A 22121-nucleotide genomic window follows, 5' to 3' on the forward strand; every position below is an offset into this window, starting at 1 on the left:
CAAGCAGAGATGCTGTCAGCTTTCTGAAGATCAGCTTTCTCAATCATAAAATAGCCGTCCAAGCGGGGGAATTCCTCTCTATTTCACGGTAGCCGGTGTGCAAAAGTCGATCACTATAGAAACCGCAATGTCCTCTGCCATTTTAAACAGTGTGTATCCAATGTGGAAACTCTGGTAAGAGGTAAGCGCCTTGAGTTCTGTAATCAGTCAGTCTGTTGTGTTTCTCAACTGTGATGAGCTGTAATGCTGAAGTTGTTTGTTTAAAGCTGTTTAAAGCTATTTCCTAGCTTTAGTAGTGTAGTAGCGATCATGGAGTGCTGTTGTATGTAAACAGTGGCTGACGCGGATTCACTTCACGTCACCAACTGTCTCATATTACACACAAAAATGATCTTTTGCCACCACCTGCTGGCTAACATATGTAATGTAAAAAAAAAAAAAAGACAAACAGTAGCTTAGTAAAGTAAAGACAAAAAGACTAAACACATATGCACTGCTCTTGCATTTTAGTTTAGAATGGCACGAACACATGCGGAGTGGTACACACACAGTGAAGCGTCGGAGTGCTGATGGTGTCAGACCATCAGTGCTCATGGAACGTCTCACGTCCAATCAGATTTGAGGACTGGAACTAACTGTTGTGTATATATATATATATATATATATATAGCACAGCACAGAAACTGATTGTGTGGAGCAGTATACGCATATTCATTAAGCGCAAAACATGTCCCGGGCATAGTAAACACAAGAGCAGATTTACTGCACAGAGAATTGAGACTTCACACGCAAGTGGTGAGCCAGGTGTGGGAGAGAGACAGGCAAGCTGCCATATCTTTTCACACTGATTACGCTCATTCACTGTCATCTGAAGGAGTGTCAAAAGCTTAGAGACCGAGTGGCAGCTGAAGAAAATAATAGTTTTGAGATTTTAAACATTAGCAAATTAAACTTTTGCTTTCAAATTGTTTTATGCATTGGCAATGTACACTTAAGTTTATCTTGCCAATAAAGCTTGATATACACTGAATCTGCCCATTTTATGCCTTTATTAAAAAAGTCCACTGGAAAACACCAGATTTTGACCAACTTTTAATTACAGCATGTTCACTGATTTTATGGCATGTAAACATATACTTTTTTTTTTTTTTTTTACAGATTAAACCTGTAAAAATGTGTCTAATTAATTTTATTCACACTTTATTCACACACACACTCACTAAAAAAAAGTTGTTTTTTGGGGGGGGGGTTCTTCCCTTTTCTCCCCAAGTTGGCATGCCCAATTCCCAATGCACTCTAAGTCCTCGTGGTAGCATAGTGGCTTGCCTCAATCCAGGTGGTGAATCTCAGTTGCCTCCGTGTCTGAGACCGTCAATCTGCGCATCTTATCACATGGCTTGTTGAGCGCGTGACCATGGAGACCTAGCATGTGTGGAGGCTCACGCTATTCTCCGCAGCATCCACGCACAACTCACCATGCACCCCACCGAGAGCGAGAACCACATTACAGTGACTACGAGGAGGTTAATCCAATGTGACTCTACCCACCCTAGCAACTGAGCCAACTGGTTGCTTAGGAAGCCTGACTGGAGTCACTCAGCATGCCCTGGATTTGAACTTGTGACTCCAGGTGTGGTAGTCAGTGTCTTTACTTGCTGAGCTACCCAGGCCCCCCCAAAAAAACATTTTAACATATCCATACATATTCAGATTATTTAAATAAATGATGAATAACCAATTGCTTTGGGACAAAATATAAAGTAAATGTATTTATAATTGCAATTAATCACAGATTATATATATATATATATATATTACTCTGCTGTCTTTCTTTACCCTCAGCTTTCTATCTTGCTTCTGAACAACCATAGAAACCATGCAATTCTGTAATCTGGCAACTAAAAACAGCCGTTTAGCTCCTAAATGTTTAAGTCATAGTAATTTTCTTACTCTGGAGCCCTGTGTTAATGTTGTAAAGGTTCTGTCGCACTGTCTGTGTGCATGTGAGAGAGAAAAATTGATCACTTAACCCTTAACTTACCTTCACATACTCCATTTCTCTGCTGGTAGCCACTTGGACATGAGATCCTCCTTTCACAAATGAATGCTCCCACTGTGTTCACACACCGCTTATCTACCTTGCAGGTGTGTGTATTCGTCAAACACTCGTTCACATCTGTGAAGCAAAAGCACAAGTGACAGTATAGCATCTTTCACTAAAACAGATGGAATAACAAGCAGAGTCCTTTAAACAGCAATTTACAGGCCGGGTGACGTTCTGTTTCTTTGGCTCATGTCAGGTATTTGTCTTAATGTTATGTTCAACAGTTTACTTTATGTAATCTCACACCTATGAAGAGTCAAGATCGCAGTATGCTAGATTTATTGAAGGCAATAACTCTGGACAATGTTGAAAAAGTCTAAACAAGGTTGGAAAGCGAGCACAGCCCAGAGGAGAGGATAATTACTTGAGGCTTAGACAATGGCTGATTTGTGGGCCAAGAAAAGGATTCAATCTGTCATGTTATTGCCAGAGTAAATAACTTCAGGGAACAGGGTGGAAATGTTTGTGCTTTCTGCTAGCTACAGTGCATTAGGCCAGAAAAAAAGAGCACATGGTACTTTATCAGGGTTCCACACAATGGCTTGTAACACCATAGAGAGAGCGATGATTTTGAACACATTTTTAGACAGACTAGATTTGCATTTCCAGAAGAAAATACTGTCTATTAGATTTTGAGGCTTAGCTACGATGTGTATCATACAGTCTGTCATAATGTCACACTGTGTGCCATGTCTTTTACCCGAGATCTCACTGGGATCATATCGTACAATCTGACAAACAACAATCATACAGGACCGTGATAGTCATTCAGTCAAGTGTATTCTCTGGGTCAGCAGGAAGTTGGGGCAATGGTGCGGGCTTTAGTGTAGTTCCCTTGGTGGTCAGATTGCAAACTACAGGCAGTACTCTCTCTGAAGTGTACATATTGTTTAGTCCCAACAGACAAGTAGAAAGCAGCTCTGGCACTCTTTTGCACTCCATCGGCGTTCTGGCACGGAAGTGTCAACAAGCTAACTCATACACATACATGAGCCGTGGTGCTTATACAAAAATGTGCTTTATCATAACAATATGGGGAATCGCCTTCAAAATGTGGTGCTCTGAAATGCATTAGAAGGCATGCATGAGATGAATAATGTATTTCTGCAGACTGGAGGCAAAGGGGAGGGGTTAACACAAAGTGATGTGACTGCAGTGCAAGCAATGAGGATTATGGGCTGTGAACTTTATATCAGTAGCCCCATCTGTGATCGGTGAGCTTAAGATGAGAGGCTGATGATGACAATCCAAGATGGCTGCAGGTTTAAAAGTTTGAACCAAACTCTATATTCCTGTCGTTATTTTGTTATATGTGCAACCTGGCCTCATAGTGAAAATCTAAATACATTTTTGCAAAACTTGTTATACGTGTCTCCAGGTACAACTCCCTGCAGTTTCCATGTGAAATGAACACTAGAGATGATAGAACAACTGTGCGTTTTATTCACTTTTACTCAAATCATGACTTTAATGGCTGATTATGACTTTATAAATACTTATTTTTCTCTCTATTACTCAGCCCCTGCTATTTTACGATATCGACACACGGTGGCTAAGTGGTTAACACTGTCACAGCAAGAAGGTCCCAGGTTTGAGTCCCGGCTCAACTGGGCCTTTATGTGTGGAGTTTGCATATTCTCCCTGTGCTCGTGTGGGTTTCCTCCAGGTGCTCTGGAGGAAGTCCAAAAACATGTAAGTTAAGTGAATTGGAGACTCTAAATTGCCCAGTAGGTGTGAGTGAGAGTCCCCCAGCCACTGGGGGTTGCGTCATGAAGGGCATCCGGCGTAAAACCTGTGCCAAGTCAAATATGCGGATCACAGATCCGCTGTGGTGACCCCTACCGGGAGCAGCTGAAACAAGAAGAAGATGATTACAGACCCACCTACATATGTACACTTCAACACTTCCAACATGATTAGCTTGTGTGGTAGCTCACCTGATTGGCACGAAATTATGTGTTTGGTTCAGAAAATTAATTAATTTTGCTTCTGCATTTTAAAACACTAATGGTTAGGATTAGGCATTGATAAGGTAAGGATGTCTTCTTTAACGTCTCATTTATATTTTAAAACACTAGGCAAACATTTTACGTTAGGGAGTTATGTTTTAAAAACATCCATCTAAAATTCACCTTAAAACCATATCTGAATATGACACCATTTTACTCACTTTTGGCGCCCCCAGCTGGACATTTTACTGGAAACCTGCAGCCTAACGTGTTATACAGCACATAAGTTTTGAATTGCAAAAATATTGTCATGTTTACGTAGATTTCATGAGATCAGGCTGTACTGTATATATGAGATGACTAATGAACACACATATGTGCATTCACACAAATTTTTGTAGAACTGCTAGTTAATTTAAAGGATTAATTAAAGAGTCCCAAAATGAACTTTTTGCAGAAACGTATGACACACATCACCCAACAGTCTTTCTCTTTTTGGAAAACGGACCAAAAATATTATTGACTCATCATGCACTCCATTATTTTTTCCAATTAAATGCTTGGAGAGAACGTCCTTTCTCCTAATACCAACAATTTCTGACAATAACATTAACAAGCAATAAAAAGTAGCAAATCATGTCCATGGCTGTGACGTCAATTAAAGGCTATTGGCTATTTTAAATAAAGGTATAAGGCCTTTGATATGCCCTGCCACAACTTCCCATTTCAACAAGAAAGACATCAATACTACAGGAAAGAAAACTGTGCTAGTCAAAAAACTTCATGCAGTCTTTAAACATTGCATTAAGGACTGGGTGTTTCTTCCACTTTGGGCAATTAGTCCCAGGGGTTGATTTTTTTCTTTTTCTTTTCCAAACTAAGATTTCAACTTTTTATTTTTGTTATATGAAGGTCTCATTAAAACTGACTTCACCAGGCCAACTTCATCATTTATTTTAGTCCTTTTCAAATGACTTTTATGTACATATTTGACTGTTTTAGTCTTGTCCAAACCCAGACTTTCAATTTTAAACTATGCAAATCCATTATAAATATACAAGTGATCACATTCAAAACTATGATCATCTAAACAAAGAGTGAAATAAATACAAACCATTTCAATATTTGTTGTGTGAACATGATCTCTATCAATTTTTCTTTAAATTATGATGTAACTGCGTCATTTCCACCACACTAAACAATTTTGCAACTGATATCCATTTAGTGTGCTTGTTAACCAAGTCAAAGTGTCAGTGATAAGCATGCTTGGGATGAAATATGAGACAAATGATGTTTGAAGAAAACAGAAAATTCAAGGTAACTATCACTTGTGAGCAGAATATTTTTATTGGGCGTAATTTCCAATCAAACTGTACATTTGCCAAATTCAAAGTATGATTTAAAGCTGAAGTATGGAACTTTTTCAGTGTTAAAATATCTCCTTCTTAGTATTTTAGCTTAAAATGCAGAGACAACTATAAGTATGTCATTCAGAGTCATTTTCTCAAAAAACTCTAAATGCTCCTCTCACAAAATTTAGAAGACTGCACCCAACCCCCACAAATAGCCTATTCTAAATGTTAAATAAATAAATAAAAATCTTTCTTCCACTAAAAACAGCAGTACATTTCTGGCCACTTATTTGAAGTTTTATCAGGTATTGCCCTCTAGTGATCTATTAATAAAAATCATCATATTTCAGTATTTTGCATTATTCTTATGAAAAAAAAAAATAAAAATGGCCTACCTGTTTGTCTTTATGACCAAGGACGGATTAAGAACTGAGAGGCCCATGGGCCAATACACCATGGAGGCCCCCATGACGTGTCACGTGACTACGTTCACTTTAATGCGCTACAGGATGCTTGCCAGATTTGGTTGGATTTTTCAAATTGATGGAAGAAAAGTTTGGAGCAATGTCTAACACGGACAGTTATATGTACTTTTTAATTATGAACCGATCCAAAATCATGTGTTATTAATAGGGATGTGCATGATATACAAATACCAAAATCACTATTCGGTTAATCTGCACGTGTTTAGATGTCTTCAACCCAATATGACTCCGATGGTACCCGACAAACCTACAGGTTTTGGGCCAGGTTCAGGTCAGTTTTTCAAATAGGCTATAGAGCGAGTTACAGGCTGTTCACAAGTGCATTGAGGCCATGTAAACACGCACTGGACGGACGTCTTTGATCGTTGTGCCACAACTCACTCTAAAGGTTAAAAGAACTTTAATATTTATAAATGCATCTCAAGACACCTGCGCTCTGTTTTACAATTTGTTGTGTTGCATCAAGCTTTTTCAGCACTGGTGTCACAAATCGACATCTGATGAAGTTCAGGTTGCAAAGAGGACTTGTGTGACTGTTACACATCATTCCAGATTGTTTTTCACCTGGCAAAGTTTCAGCGCTTGATCAACGATGAGAAAATGTTTTTACCCCTTTTGCTCTGGTGTGCAGACAGTAATTACACAAGTTAAATGCTGAATCACCCGAAGAAGCCCTATAATCCGTAGTGTTTGTTGCCTCATGGAAAGTGAACCTGCCCGGGCAGAATAATGCATTTTCCATTGGTTAAGAACAGGCCTACTATGTTGCAGGGAGTGACAGTGATTATTTTTGTTCGACTTTAATGTGATTTTATCATTTGAAGATCTACTGTATGTATTGTGCTATTTAGGCTCATAGATCACTGTGCACTTTATACCCTGCTAATCTGAGATTGTGTTTGATGGATCCATGGCAATAAATGTTCTTTATTCCAGAGTCCTGACTCCTGACAAATAACAATAACCATTCGTGAACTCTCTTGGTTTACCAAATATTACAAAAGGTTACCGTGCACATACAGTATTCAGGGTATTAAGGCACATTTCTCTTTATCATTAAACATTAAATGCATTTTGAAGTCCTAAATACTGTTGCACGAATTCAGTCGCTAATTTGAATTTAAACCATCAACTTTGTACACAGCCAGGGTAAACTGCACCTTATCTTTGTGTTTGGAAGCATTTGTAAATCAGACGCTGTTCTCTGTAGTTCTTCAAATAAACGCAGATTCCCTGAGCGCGCACTCGAGTACCTGCGCTCGCGCTGCTGACGTCCAGCAAGCATTCGGCCGAATGAATGGTATTTCACATAAGGCTGACATTTATGTGGATTTATAATAGGTATCTCAAAATAAATAAATAATTGATTTAGAGCTCGGGGCCCTTTGGGTTTAGAGGCCCCTGGACAACGGCCCAACCGGCCCGGTGGTTAATCCGTCCCTGCTTATGACAATGGGATTACTTAACTTTTTCATCTATATTTGTGATAAAATCACATCACATGAGCCAGTCTCTGTCTCTATGTTAATCGACACATGATGACACGTCGACCCGATATCATGTTGAACGCTGTGATTTTGTTCCACATTTTCAGATTTTCTACATCCTAGATAAACTTGTGCAGCTATGTTTTCCACTGTGGTGACAGAAGACGTGAGTCACAACAGATGTTCTTAGTTGACCATTTATGTCATTTGATTTGCTCACGTCTCATCAGCGATAATCAGAATATCATTCCTAATCAAATTGAATTTAACCATGTATTATTCTGCATTTCTTGTAATCGTTACCGGCCAAATGGTGAGTTGATTCCTCAAACTCTGGTTTGTTTCTTCCTCGATATAACACGTCTACACACGCAGAATATTTGGATGAATGAACAAATGCAGAGATATACGGTTTTATACTAGAGTGTACACGCATCTGAAAGACAGCAGGGAGAATTTATAGAGCAGCGTATAGCAAATCCACGTGCGAGCGGAGAGATTCACGCTCACACAACCGGAACAAATGCGCTCTCAACTGATATGCATGTGTTCCTGACATTTAACAGAATTATAACGCCATAGAGCTACTGCCTATTAAGTTGGACTGTGGTCTATTAAGCCAATTATTTTCATTTATCTTCACAATACATTTTTATTGTATTTATTATTTTATCTTTTGATTTTACTTGAATTTATCATAATTCTCCGCGCCTCCCCTGACACCCCCCTGGAGAGACACGCCTTCTGGTTTGAAAACCATTTAGAATGATCCACTTAGACCCGCCCCAACAACGTTACTCAACCAATAGCATGAGTTGGGGGTGGGGCTATTTAATGGTTCGAACAACAGCAGATGTGGTGTGTATTCAGAAAGCTCTTTTTAAACGTTGTTTATTTTTGCAATTCTGTTCGGTGGTGCTAGTGTTGCAGAAATTACACACTTCAGCTTTAATTCTGTGTATTTAGGATAACATGTTAGCTATAAAATTAACTATAGCAACTATAACAAAGGAGTCAGCCTTTTTTATTTAAAAAATGTGAATTTCACACTATTTTTCACACTCTCATTGTTTTATTTAATTTGTCAACTAACAATGTCCAAAAGTGTATGTACATGTATTACATTAGATTTCTGTCATTTTCGTGTTTTTTCCCGCTTCATTTTCTAAAAGTCATGAAAATTCCCACCACAGTGTCATTTCACAATACATCTCAGATTCTGAATAGTGTTTAATAGAATTGTGTGGTGGAAATTCATGACTTTTAGAAATAATATTAATAATAAAAAATTAAATAAAAATAACGAAAATGACATTAATCTCATATAATGCATGTACTTACACTGTTGGACATTGTTAGTTGACTAATTAAATAAACTAGTGAGAGTGTGAAAAATAGTGTGAAATTCACAGGGCTTAAAGTACCCAAAGTTAAAGCTGACCCATGTACATGAATGAATTTTGAGCCTGAAACATAAAAAATAAAATAAAAATAATGACAGGCTAACAGAAAAATGAAGTAGAATTTTTCAAAGCCAACACTCAAATTTTTCCATCAAGCTGCTTTAAAGCTTTCTGCTATTTGGTTTAGGGACCGTTCCAAAAGTCCCATTAACCACCTCAAGAATCAAAACTGTTTTGTAGTAGTTTGAGACATGTTTTGGTTACGTCTGGAGGAATGCAAAACTAATTCGGCCAGGCCCCACAGCTCCTGGTAAAAGCCTGAGCAATCCTGATACCCATAACACAACCACAAGCAAGTGAGCTGGTTAAAAGTACATGCCAGTGGCCATTGCTGGTTGAAACCTTTTACCCATACAATTTCTAGTTGTGAATAAAGCCATCGCACATCTCATTCAGTTGCACACACTGGTAGGAGCCCCCCCCCACTCCCCCCACCCGGTTTACACACACCTCTTCCAGGGAGCAGTTGTGTCTGCCGCCCCTGCATTCATTCATTCATATCTACGGTACACATAACAGATGAGTGCAGTTGGAGACAGGTTTCCCACACCTTTTTCTCCAATGACATTACTTGTCATTACTTTTCCCTTATCTTTTCAGTTATTTGTTATGACTGGGAAAGGACCAGGTAAATTACTTGATAAAACTTTACAACGAGGTTCTACATATGTTAAGTATGGAATAATCTACAGTTAGCTTGTCATTATCACAAAATAAACCCCTACATGGAATGATAATAACCGGCTAACTGATTATTCTCATGCTTATTACACTGCTACTTACAGTACCAAATAAATAATTAAATGGACATTAAATATTGATTTGACTTTACATTATTAAGTGAGAATTGTGCTTTGTCAAGCTGTCAAGAACATGTCCTGGCTCTCATTCTATGTCAAGCCGCTTTCTCGCTGCTTGTGAGGTTTGTTGAGGCGTAATGACTGCCCCCTGCTGACGTGGCTCATGAAGTCACATGCACTTCAAGCTAGATTTGCTCTGATGGTAAGAAAATTTATTACGGAATTTACATTCCTAGGAAGCATGATTAATTGCATAAATATTTTAATGTGTGTTATTTTTCTATAAAATTAAATCGCACTAAATAAATGTGTTAAATCGACAGCCCAAGTTAATACAGAAATATAATATGGTTCATGTTAGTACATAATGCATTAAAGTGATAGTTCACCCAAAAATGAAAATTCTCTTATCATTTACTCACCCTCAGTCCATCCCAGATATGTATGACTTTCTTTCTTCAGCAGAGCACAAACGAAGATTTTTAGAAGAATATATCAGCTCTGTAGGTCCATACAATGCAAGTAAATGGTGACCAGATCTTTGAAGCTCCAAAAAGCACATAAAGGCAGCTTAAAAGTAATCCATACGACTCCAGTGGTTAAATCCATGTCTTCAGAAGCAATATGATAGGTGTGGGTGAGAAACAGATCAATTTATTTTTACATTTTTTACTATATCTCAACTTTCACTTTTACATTCTTTTTCTTTTGTTTTTTGGTGATTCCCATTTTTCTTGCATATCGCTGCCTAATGGTCGGGGCTGGCCAAAGGTGGAGACTTACTGTAAATATAAATAAATTATTGTTGTTCTCACCCACATGGATTTAACAACTGAAGTCATATAGGTTACTTTTATGCAGCCTAAATGTGCTTTTTGGAGCTCCAAATTTCTGGCCACCATTCACCTGCATTGTATGGACCTACAGAGCTGAAATATACTTCTAAAAATCTTCATTTGTGTTCTGCTGAAGAAAAAAAGTCATGCACATCTGGGATGGCATGAGGGTGAGTAAATGATGAGATAATTTTCATTTTTGGGTGAACTATTCCTTTAACTATGTTAATGTATACAACTTTTAATATTAAAAGTTAACATTAACCAAGACCAAATATTTTATAGAGATTGTCCTTGCAATAAGCCATTTTTGTTTTGCTAAGAATAATTAAAAATACTTATATTCACTACAGATATATTTCCATGACTTTTTAAGATTTTATGAATTTCCATTACTTTTCCAGGCTTAGAAATGGTAATTTTTAAATTCCCTGACATTTCCATGACCATGGGAACACTGTAAAGAAAAGAACACATGCTTGGTGCTCAGGCACAAACACACACACTTGCAACACCTATACATCATCACCATAAAGTCATATTAGCTTTTTATGAGGTGTGAGATCAGATTATGTGTTGTTTTTAATAGTGAGGTTTGCTTTCGATAAATGAACCATTTTATTGTTATTTTTTAAGTGGGATTTCTTTGTGGTGAAACTGTATGCATCTCTGGCTTTATGAATCTATAACACTTAATGTTTACCACATGAATATGACTTATGAAGAGAAACAGATGCTAGAGAAACTCTAGGGCAGACAATGGGCCATTTAGAGAATATACATAAACAACCCTTAGAGCGTGCATTTGGAAGTGTAAATTCATAAATTCTATGAAAGCTGATACTAAAACATTTCATTAAATAATCCCTCATTCCAGTTTCCTCCAGAGTGTGACTTAGTCTTTGGCTCCACAGCAAATCCAGTCAAGCCTGATTTTGTTACTGCCAAGACCAAATCAAGGTCTCTGCCCACCCGCATTCGACCATATGGGAACATTTTGAAGACAGAGATGGACAGAAAGAGAGTCTGAAATAAAGTCTTTAAATAGAGAGATAATTCAGCAGTGAAAACTGCCCTCTCCACTGAATAGATTTGGATTATATCCACCGATAAACTGTTCTCACGTACAGAAATTGCGAAGATATACAGACCCTGTCTCCTTAAAGTGATAGTTCACCCAAAAATGAAAATTCTTTCATTATTTACTCACCCTCATGATATCCCAGGTGTGTATGACTTTCTTTCTTCACCAGAACAAATTTGAAGAAAAATGGAAAAATATCTTAGCTCAGTAGGTCTTTAAAATGCACGTGGATGGTGATTACTCATTTGAAGCTCCAAAAATCACAGACAGTCAGCATAAATGTCATCCATACGACATCAGCGATTAAATGAAGTCTTCTAAAGGTCATGATCGCTTTTGGTGCAAAAAAGATAAATATTTAAGTACTTTTTAAATTCTAAATCATGCTTCCGGTCAGCAGCGGTATGCGCGTGTGACGTAATTGCATTAGCATTTGAAACACGTGAGAACTGAAGCACGTGCGACACAGCCGGAAGAGCAGCGCTGTTTACAATTGAGAAGGAGGAACGCTGGTTTTGGTTTAGATCTGTATTTATCGGTTTCTTTACTCACAATGGTGCATTTGTGTGCTTATCCTGGATGTCTCAACCGAGCGGAGAACGTGAGATTACATCTGTATCATGGCAACGCGAATACGCCACACGAGAGATCCCTTGGACTCCATCCTCTCCTGTAACTTACCCGAAGCATTGGATTATAGTTAAAAAGTACTTAAATATTGATCTTTTTTCACACCAAAAGTGATTGCTTTAGAAGACATTAATTTAACCGCTAGAGTCATATTGATGGCGTTTATGCTGACTGTCTGCGATTTTTGGAGCTTCAAATGTGTAATCACCATCCACTTGCATTTTAAGTACCAGACTGAGCAGAGATATTTTTTTATTTTTCATCAAATGTGTTCTGCTGAAGAAAGTCATACACACCTGGGATATCATGAGGGTGAGTAAATAATGAGAGAATTTTCATTTTTGGGTGAACTATCCCTTTAAATCAAGGTAAACTCAAAAACCTGAAGTGGGGCGGTACTCAAGAGGGCGACAGATTTAACTTCAAATATCTGTACCATTAAACCGAATGTGTTTATATTGAGGTAGCAAGCTATAAACATGTCAACATTAACTTGTTTAGCAAGACTTCAAACTGTTGTTCTGCCATGATGTAAGTTGAACTGAAAAAGAATACCGACCGTAAAAGACAATAACGCTATACAGCAATAATGCTACATATCCAATGACGCTTACAACAACACTCGGACTTGTGTTGCTTTATAAATGTGAGCTGACCCATTTCGGAAAGCAACAACATTGAGTTTATATGGCTAGAGCCCAAATCAAATATGAGGACTCGTAAATAACAGCTAACCTCATGACGCCATGACACAAGAACCAATGACATTAGATGTTATTGACTTGTCGGCATATTTGATTTGGGCCTTGTGTGCTCGAGTTGATCAATGATTTGATTGGATTTGAGAGTGAATAATGACTTCAAATTTCAGTCTATTCATCATACAAAGTGATTGTATGCCTTAAAAATACTAACAATATCATGCACAAGTCACATGAACTACTTTTATGACAATCTTGGGTGTTTTTTAAGCTTTAAAGTGAGTCACTATCAACTGCTTTTGTATGGAAACCATCAGTAGTGACATTCTGTAAAATATTTCCTTTTTTTGCAGTAGAAAGGGTTTGGGACCACAGGAAAGTGAGTAAATAATGACATAATTTTTATTTTGGGCTAAACTATTCCTTTAAATTGAATACAGAATGAGAATTCTGAACTAAGGATTTCCATATTTTCTATAGACATTTAAGTCAACGCACAGGTGGTATAAATTACGTAGCAAAATCTGCACCTTTATGCTAATATCAGCAAAATACTGTTTTTGTGTCAGTTAATTCTGCAACAGCTGTGCGTGCCAATTTTATTAGCACCCTGCATGGCAACTTTAGGATATGGAATGAAAAGACCTTGAAATAAATCTACTGCAAAACTACCACTACGGTAAATAAACGCACAGTTAATGTGTCAGATCAGACAGGAAGATGTACTGTCAAACAGCGGAGATGTCAAACCCAGAGCTGAGGTCACTGTTTATTATTGTAGTCAGTGCTGAGTAATTGGAAAAGGGGAGTAATTGGTTGTGGATCAGTGAAGCTGAAGGAAGCAAAATCCTCAGGTAAGATTGTAAAGTGAGTTTGGGAGATGAAATATCCTGTGGGTAAAACTGATATACATGAGTAAATCAGTCCAATTACAACTTGTTTAGTGCGATTTGACAGTTTTATCAGTGTTTTCTGACAGTTGCAACATGTTGCATTGAGAAAAGAATGTGTGTTTGTGTGTAGCTTTAGACTGCTTAGTTTTTGAAAAGCTGTACAAACAGAGAGCAGGCAGGAAACTCATACAGGAAGTCAAAAGTCACACTTTACCTTCACAGGTGTGTCCGTCGGTCATCAGAGAGAATCCTGGGAAACAGGAGCATTGGGCAAGTCCTCTGATCACAGAACACTGCTGAGAGCATAGCCCATTACCTGCACAGATGAAGAGTTTATAGGAGTAAAACTCGGCATGTACCACACTTCTTATGTGCCCATTACATGCAGTGTTCATTTTCACACAGTTTTTGTCTTTTGATGAAAATGTCCCTTAAAGTTTGGCAATATATCATCATGCCAAATTAATTACATTTAGTCAATTTCACGCTGACTAAAATGGAACATAGCTTTAGTCAATAAAAATAAATATTTTATCGAACTGTAACAGACCAATCTTCTGAATATTCTGAAAAATGTACAAACTACTTACAGTTATTTAACCCTTATGTTGTGTTCTGGACAATTTTTTTCTTATAATTTTTATTTTTTTTTAATTTTTTTACTTAATCCAATTGGAATAAAATTCCTTGACTTTGTTCACATATGGTATCTGAAAACACACACACACACAAAAATTGGACAATTTTCTTCACATTTTCTTTGGTTTTATTTCACTTTGTTACACTTGTGTTCCCGGTCAAAAATGACTGGCCATTGGGAATAAATGGATTAGATAACAAAATACAAAAATATAAAGTGTTCAGGAGCATTCCACTGTCATGGCGCTGGTGGGTTCACAGTGTTTTTTCCTGTGTGTCTGCATGGTGATTGTTTCCTTGTGTGTTTTCCCTGTCTCGTCAGTGGCACGATTGAAGTTTCCATGGGAACGGTCATTCGCGCTGATCACGAGTCATTAGTGTCATCTGCAGCTTGTTAACCCTGTATATAAATACCCTCTTGTTTCATGTGTTCAGTGTCAGATTGCTCGTTGTGTTTGTCGCTGCAGTCTTGCCCTTCTAATCGGTCTAGTCTTGTGTTTTTCCTTTGTTTGTGTTTTGTCTTGTTTTCTGCCCAGTGCACTCCCATTTCTCCTGCCTTGATCTTCTGCTTGGATTACCATGGAATTTTATTTATTGGAACACTTACCTGCATTATCTACCAGCTGGTTTATCTTCCGCTTCTCTCCCGTGTATCCCCACGCTGATCATCACTGACATCATACCACCGCCGCTGTCATCATCTCCAGCAACCTGCATCTGCTGCTATACATTTTTATTACTGCCATTTGTTTCATTATTTTCAATAAACAGTATTTTGTATTTTTTGTATCCCTGGGTCCTCCATTATTAACCGTGACAGAACATTCTGGCCAAGAATGGACCCAGCGGAAGACACTTCACTTCGCACCGCCCGCTCCTTGGTCATCAGCAGGATCAACTCAACAAAACCAGTCACACCACTGAACAGATGGTGGGGAGGATAGCCAAAATAACATCTATGTTTAGAACTTGCAAGCCTCTCCCAGCACCGGTCTCACCACCACCGCTGTGCTCCTCCCGCAGTTGTCTCGTCCATCAGACACTCCAAGCCCTGATTGAACTCGCCAGCTGTCTACTCCGGTGAGCCCAAGACATGCAGATCATTCCTGTCACAAAGCTCCTTGGTTTTCACCCTCCAGCCATCTTCGTTTCCCATGGAAAATTCCAAAGTGTCTTAAGCCATCACCCTCCTCTCCAGTCGGGCTCGGGAGTGGTGAATGGTGGTGTGGGATCATCAACACCTATGCTGCTCGTCCTTCCACACTTTCTACGATGAACTCTATGATGTTTGATCATTCTGCCATGGGAAAGGAGGTGGCGAGGGTGCTGTCTGAACTCCGTCATGGTAAAGGATCTGTCTTGGAATATTTGATCGAGTTTCACACCCTTGCTGCCTCGTGCGGATGGAACGAGCAGGCACTGTGGGACCGGTTGCTGAATGGGCTCTCCAACCGGAGATCTATGCTCTGGACCTTCCTAAGAGCCTCAGTGACCTTGTTGATTTGGCCCTCAGAGTGAACAACCACCTTTCCATTCGACGCAGGTATCATAGAGCTGTTCCACCTAGGGAGGTTCCGGTTGCTTCTGCTGTGTCTCCACCATCGACCGGCCCATCTGACCCCGTGTCAGAGGATGAGCCCATGCAGGTTGGGAGAGCTCGGCTGTCCTCCAAGGAATGCTACTGTTGCCTCATCAATGTTTTATGCTTGTACTGCTGATGACCAGGGCACACAGCCACATCATGTCCGTTAAAAGACCAAGCTCACCAGTAGGATTGGGGTTACTGGTGAGCGTCATTCCTTTGCTAAAATCCCCCAGTAACAAGACTCTTCTACCATCCAGATTACATCACTCCAACTCTGTATTTTCCATCACTGCTCTGGTGGACTCTGGAGCTGAGGGTAACTTTATGGACTCTGAATTAATTTCCAAATGTTCTATACCCCTATCACCTATCAACAAACCCATCCCAGCCAGAACTCTCTGCGGAACACCTCTCACCATGGTTACTCATGTCACGACACCATTCACACCATGTTGAAGAGTTAATTTTTTATGTCATACGGTCACCCAGAGCTCCAGTGGTGTTGGGACACCCGTGATTGGTAACCCATAACCCTCATGTCAACTAGGCAGATAGTTCTGTTTTATCATGGAATTCTTTCTGTTTGTCTCATTGTCTTGTTTCTGCTCTTTCCCCAATCTTGTCCTGTTTTTCATCACAGGAGGAATCGGTGGATGTCACCGGGGTACCCGTGTGTAACAGGTTTTCTGGTTAAATGGGAAGGAGGAATCGGCTTCATCGAACCATGTGAGTTTATTTACACTAGTCTTATCACAAATGAAAATGTACTTATGAAACTGCCGCTTTTCAGCCTGGCAGTGAAGCTTCCAACACACACTGCACTATACGTTCATCTCCTCCTCTGGCATCTGGCTCCCTCTTAACCCTTCGAGCTCTCACAGCAAAACAGGAGACAGCTGTTAAAAATAATTTCCTCCAGGTGAAAATCCTTACTGCTCTCATCTCCCGACCTTGACTCCATTCACAAACCGGTGCTCAACCACGCCCCCATCACCCGACTCAGGCCAGGGAGCCATCCGGCCTGTCCCTTACCCCCCCCCATTCCTGGAGAGGAAATCCACAACAGCCATCTGTGCCTCCGGCCTCTGGACCACCTCAAACTTAAAAGGCTGAAGAGCCAGATACTAACAGATGATCCGTGCATTGGAATCTTTCATGCGATGGAGCCACTAGAGTGGGGCGTGGTCCGAACAGAGGGTGAAGGTCATAGTGAGAACAGTCTGCGGGCTGGTGACGTCCGAATAATTAGGCACAAATCTGCAATAATAGCCAGTCATCCCCAGGAACTGTCTCACCTCCTTTTTGGTCTTGGGTCTTGGACAGGTCGCAATCGCTGCGGTTTTATCAATTTGGGGCCACACCTGCCCATGCCCAAAGTGGAAGCCCAGATACCATACTTCCACCTGCCCAATTGCGTACTTCTTAGGGTTGGCCGTGAGTCCTGCTCATCTCAACGAATTCAGAACAGCCCTCAGATGTTGCATGTGCCGCTGCCAATCATTACTAAAGATAATAATGTCATCTAGATAGGCAGCGACATAGGCAGCGTGCAGTCTGAGGATCCTGTCCATGAGCTGCTGGAACATAGCCGGGGCCCCAAACAGTGTTGAAAAGGCAGTTTTCTCATTGGATATTGGCATTAAGGGTATCTGCCAATATTTATTTGTCAAATCCAGTGTCGAATAAAAGCTAGTCGCACCTAACTGATCGAGCAGTTCATCAATACGAGGCATTGGGTATGCATAAAATTTAGACACCATGTTGACCTTTCTATAATCCACACAGAACCGGACCGAGCCATCACTCTTTGGAACCAGCACCACCGGGCTGGCCCAGTCACTGTGGGATCCTTCTATTACCCCCATATCTAGCATGGCTTTAATTCTTCCCAAACAACTTCTTTCTTGTGCTCGGGTAATCGGTAGGGATGACTGCGTACAACTATGTTTCAATATGGTGCTCTATGAGATTCGTATGAACGGGAAGAGGCGAGAACATGTCGGAGAATTCTCCTTGCAACCTGGTAACCTCCAAGACTTGTGATGGTGAGAGGTGGTCTCTACATGTGGCCGGGGTGACTCGATGGGGGGGTTAAGTTCACCTCCAGTCCTAGCTCCTTCCTCTATGGAACCACCATCGCCAAAGTCTTGGGGACTGCCTCTCTCCATGGTTTTAGGAGATTTAAGTGATAAATCTGACATGCTCCACCTCTATCCTTTCGTTTAACCTCATAATCAACTTCCCCAACTCGCTGTGTGACCTCAAAGGGTCCTTGCCACTTGGTGAGTAATTTAGAGTTCATGTGGTGAGAAATACAAGGACTTTATCTCCCGGTGTAAATTCCCGTAGCCGAGTACCCCTATTATACAGCCAGCTTTGACGTTCTTGAGCCTGGAGCAAATTCTCCTGTGTTAATTGCCCCAGTGTGTCGAGTTTTTCTCTCAGGTCAAGAACGTATTGAATTTTGTTTTTGCTGTTTGAAGGTCCCTCCTCCCAATTTTCCCAGTGGACATCAAGCACGCCGCGCAGTCGACACCCGTACAATAATTCAAATAGGGAGAACCCCGTTGAGGCTTGCAGGACCTCTCGAACTGCGAATAATAGGGGATTGAGCCACTTGTCCCAAATCTGAGCGTCTTCGTGCATGAACTTAGAAATCATATTCTTTAGTGTCTGATTAAATTGTTCGACCAAGCCATCCATTTGGGGATGGTAAAAGCTGGACCGAATCTATTTAATTCCCAATAATTCATACAGTTCGCGTAGTGTACATGACATAAACATAGTGCCTTGATCAGTGAGGATTACTTTTGGAATCCCCACTCGGGAGATGATTCTGAAGAGTGCCTCCGCAACACTTCGCACTGAAAAGTTGCACAGAGGCACTGCTTCTGGATATCGTGTTGTGTAGTCCAACAGAACCAACACAAAGCGATGCCCACGTGCCATCCGTTCTAATGGCCCGACGAGGTCCATACCAATTGTTTAAAAGGGGACCTCGATCAATGGGAGGAGGCGCAATGGCGCTCTGGGGATGGCGGTGGATTTACCAGCTGTCATTCAAAATTAGTGGATGGGTGAGGCGGGCACTAACCGCCACCTCTATTCTATGCTTTTGCCCTTTGAATTGAATAATGACGGTCACTAAGAGGTAATCTTGAATATCCCCATGCACACACCTCACCTTCACCCGACAGCTTGTACTCAAAGCCTCATCTTGAACCTAGCATTGGTGGATGGAGGTTTGGTTGCAACCCGAATCCACCAAGGCTTGGTCTGTAACTCCCTTAGTACTCACAGGTATCCGGTACGCTCCAGCTTGATCAGGGGACCCGGACCAACACCCCCACGTCCATTGCAGGGCTTCGGTCCTGGAAATGCCCAGGTTCTAACAGACAGGCCCAGGCTTTACGCCCGCATTCGCGGCAGCAAATTCATCCGCCTGGGGGAAAGAGTGGAAAGGGACAGGAGTGACTGGCGGGCTGACCAATCCCAGAGCCTGGGGAGCTGGTTAGGGAGTGGGGACTCCCTGTTTCCGGGGAGTAGGAACAGGATGGGAAGAAGGGGAGGGGAAGGAAGGAGGGGAGAAAGGAGAGAGAGAGAGAAGCCGGGGGCTCGACGACCCCCAGATACGGTGTCATATGATCCTTTGCCAGCTGGACTGCCTCCTCGAGCGATGCCGGGCGGTGGCACTGAAACCACTCCGCCGTCCCCTTTGATAACCAGGTAACAAATTGCTCCAGTACCACTTGATCGACTATATCGCGTTATCTGTCCAGTAGCCACCAATGGCAGGCATCATGGAGCTGTTGGGAGAAGGCAAACAGGCGGCCTTGCTCACCAAGCGTCAGTGAGTGGAAGTGCTGGCGATGATGCTGTGGGCTGCGGCCCACCTGCTGCAAGATGGCTTACTTTAAATCCTCGTACTCCAGGAGGTTGTCAACCAGGAGTTGTTAAGCCATGAGTTGGGCTTCCCCAGTCAGCAGCGGCAGCAGGCAGACTGCCCACTGAGTGTTTGGCCACTTCCATTCCTCGTCCATTTGCTCGAACAGTTCGATGTATGCCTCAAGGTCATCTTGTGGTCCCATCTTGGCAAGCAAGACTTGGGGAGTGGCTGTAGTCATGGCTGGGGTTGCGGTGGAAGACTCCTTCTGGGGTTCAAAGCTCCGTAACACCTGCCGGTCCTCTGCTTGAGCCTGGATCAGCACCTGGAACTGCTGCTTCTGTTCCATACATAGCTCAAGCAGGCATTATCTACCAGCTGGTTTATCTTCCGCTTCTCTCCCGGGTGTCCACACGCTGATCATCACTGACATCATACCACCACCGCTGTCATCATCTCCAGCCACCTGCATTTTCATTACTGCCATTTGCTTCATTATTTTCAATAAACTGTATTTTGTGTTTTCTGCATCCATGGGTCCTCTATTATTAACCAATCCTTTAGATGAGCACATGTGGATGTGTGTTTGCACACACAAAGTCCTCAGACATGTGCACACACAACACACACACATACGAACACTCACACACAAAATGTGTGTTGAGCGCCCTTTTGTGCATCGTCTTTCCATGTACACTCTTTGAGGAATATTTCAAGATCTATATACTTATCATATTATGTTGTGTTTGGACTCGTTTGAATCTGGGTTGTCTGCTGTAAGTTATGACATGTTATTGTCTATATTACTTGTATGTTTCAGGAAGTAATAAGGAAAAATGTGACAATTATACACTCCTGTTTATTATATTAATGTGTGACAGTAGGAATTTCATATACTAATGCTCACTGAAGTTTGGTCTCTGAGTTAAACAAATTTGCTCCTTGCATTCTACTAATTGAGACCTTTCCAACGATATATAACACGACTATTTCATCTTTTTTATGGTTTTACCAACTCTGAATGTAATTGTTGTGATAACAAATTTACAAATGATAAGAACAGTTATAATTTGTCAGCAAATTAAAAAGTATTATTTAAGAATTGGTAGGATCAGCTACATGCATTGTAAAGTCCAGATTCTAAGCTTTAAAATGACATTTTGTTCAGATCAAGCAAGTGGTTATTAATTTATTATGTAATTATAATTTTTTTGTTTTGTTTTTAGCAGGGAGTGCCCCCTACTGGCCCACTTCAAAGCTCACTTCAATTAATCATATCAATAAAATATATATGTTCAAAAAAGGAGTACAAAATCTGTCATAATTACTAAAAAAAGAAGTTGATAAAAAGATTTAATGCAATATCTTGTGATAATATATGTGATATGAGAGATTTATAAACAATCGTAGTGGGTTGGTCATTTTTGAACAGGAACACAAAAACGAACACATGTGTAGTGGGTATTTAAGGAAACTGTGTTTTCATAACGCAAGTTCTGACTAGCGCGTAACTTATTCCAAGTTCCGCTGTTCAAACCCCTAACGCAAAGTATTAAACTTTGGTGCGTAACTTGTCCCACACCGTTTGTGCTAAGGACATAATTGATACCTCAAATAATGCAGCTTGTCAAAATGAGGTGTGCTATTTAGGAGAAGCAATTAGTCGTGCCATTTCTTGCCAAGCTATATCTAGAAACTTGAGAAGCAACCACCAAGTAATCACTCAGAACACCCTAGCAACCACCTTACAATGCCCCAGCAACCCCCCATGACACCTAAGCAACGTGCTGAAAAACACTCTGAACGCTTTTGCACACAACGTTCTGGCAACCACCAACAGCATCATTCCAGTGACTTTGGCACAAAATGTAAAAATTTAGTTAAAGTGGATGTGTGTAACTTTTAAAGTGTTAAAGTTCTTTCTTATATTCCAGCTTAATATGCAGAGACAACTACAAGTAAACAATTAGTAGGTTGATTTCTCCTAAAAGTGTAAAGTCTGTGTCTCTGTAGTGCTATCAAAACAGTCCTATATTTGTTTGAGCGGCCCGTCGAGCCTTACACAGCAACACTCACTCAATCATTGTTGTGAGTTTGGGGCAGGACTCTCAGCTTGTTCGACCAATGGCAGAAATCTGTTTGATTATTTTTGCAATTCCGTTTTGTGATGCTAGTGGCGCAGAAATTACACAGTTCAACTTCAAAGATGATGTTTATGTTGAGACAAAAA

At 40.6% G+C, this 22121-nt stretch overlaps 1 protein-coding gene across 1 annotated transcript in view; it reads right to left on the reverse strand.

Moving 5' to 3' along the window:
• LOC127427565 (fibulin-2-like) overlaps positions 1 to 22121 on the reverse strand; it is a 100297-nt gene that overhangs the window by 27041 nt on the left and 51135 nt on the right. The window contains exons 8-9 of the mRNA XM_051675203.1: positions 13999 to 14100; positions 2042 to 2176 (exon numbers count right to left, since the gene is read on the reverse strand). Coding sequence (XP_051531163.1) covers positions 2042 to 2176; positions 13999 to 14100 — 237 coding nt within the window. The remainder of the gene's footprint in view (positions 1 to 2041; positions 2177 to 13998; positions 14101 to 22121) is intronic.

The sequence above is a fragment of the Myxocyprinus asiaticus genome, chromosome 37, assembly GCF_019703515.2.
Source record: "Myxocyprinus asiaticus isolate MX2 ecotype Aquarium Trade chromosome 37, UBuf_Myxa_2, whole genome shotgun sequence".
NCBI lineage: Eukaryota > Metazoa > Chordata > Actinopteri > Cypriniformes > Catostomidae > Myxocyprinus > Myxocyprinus asiaticus.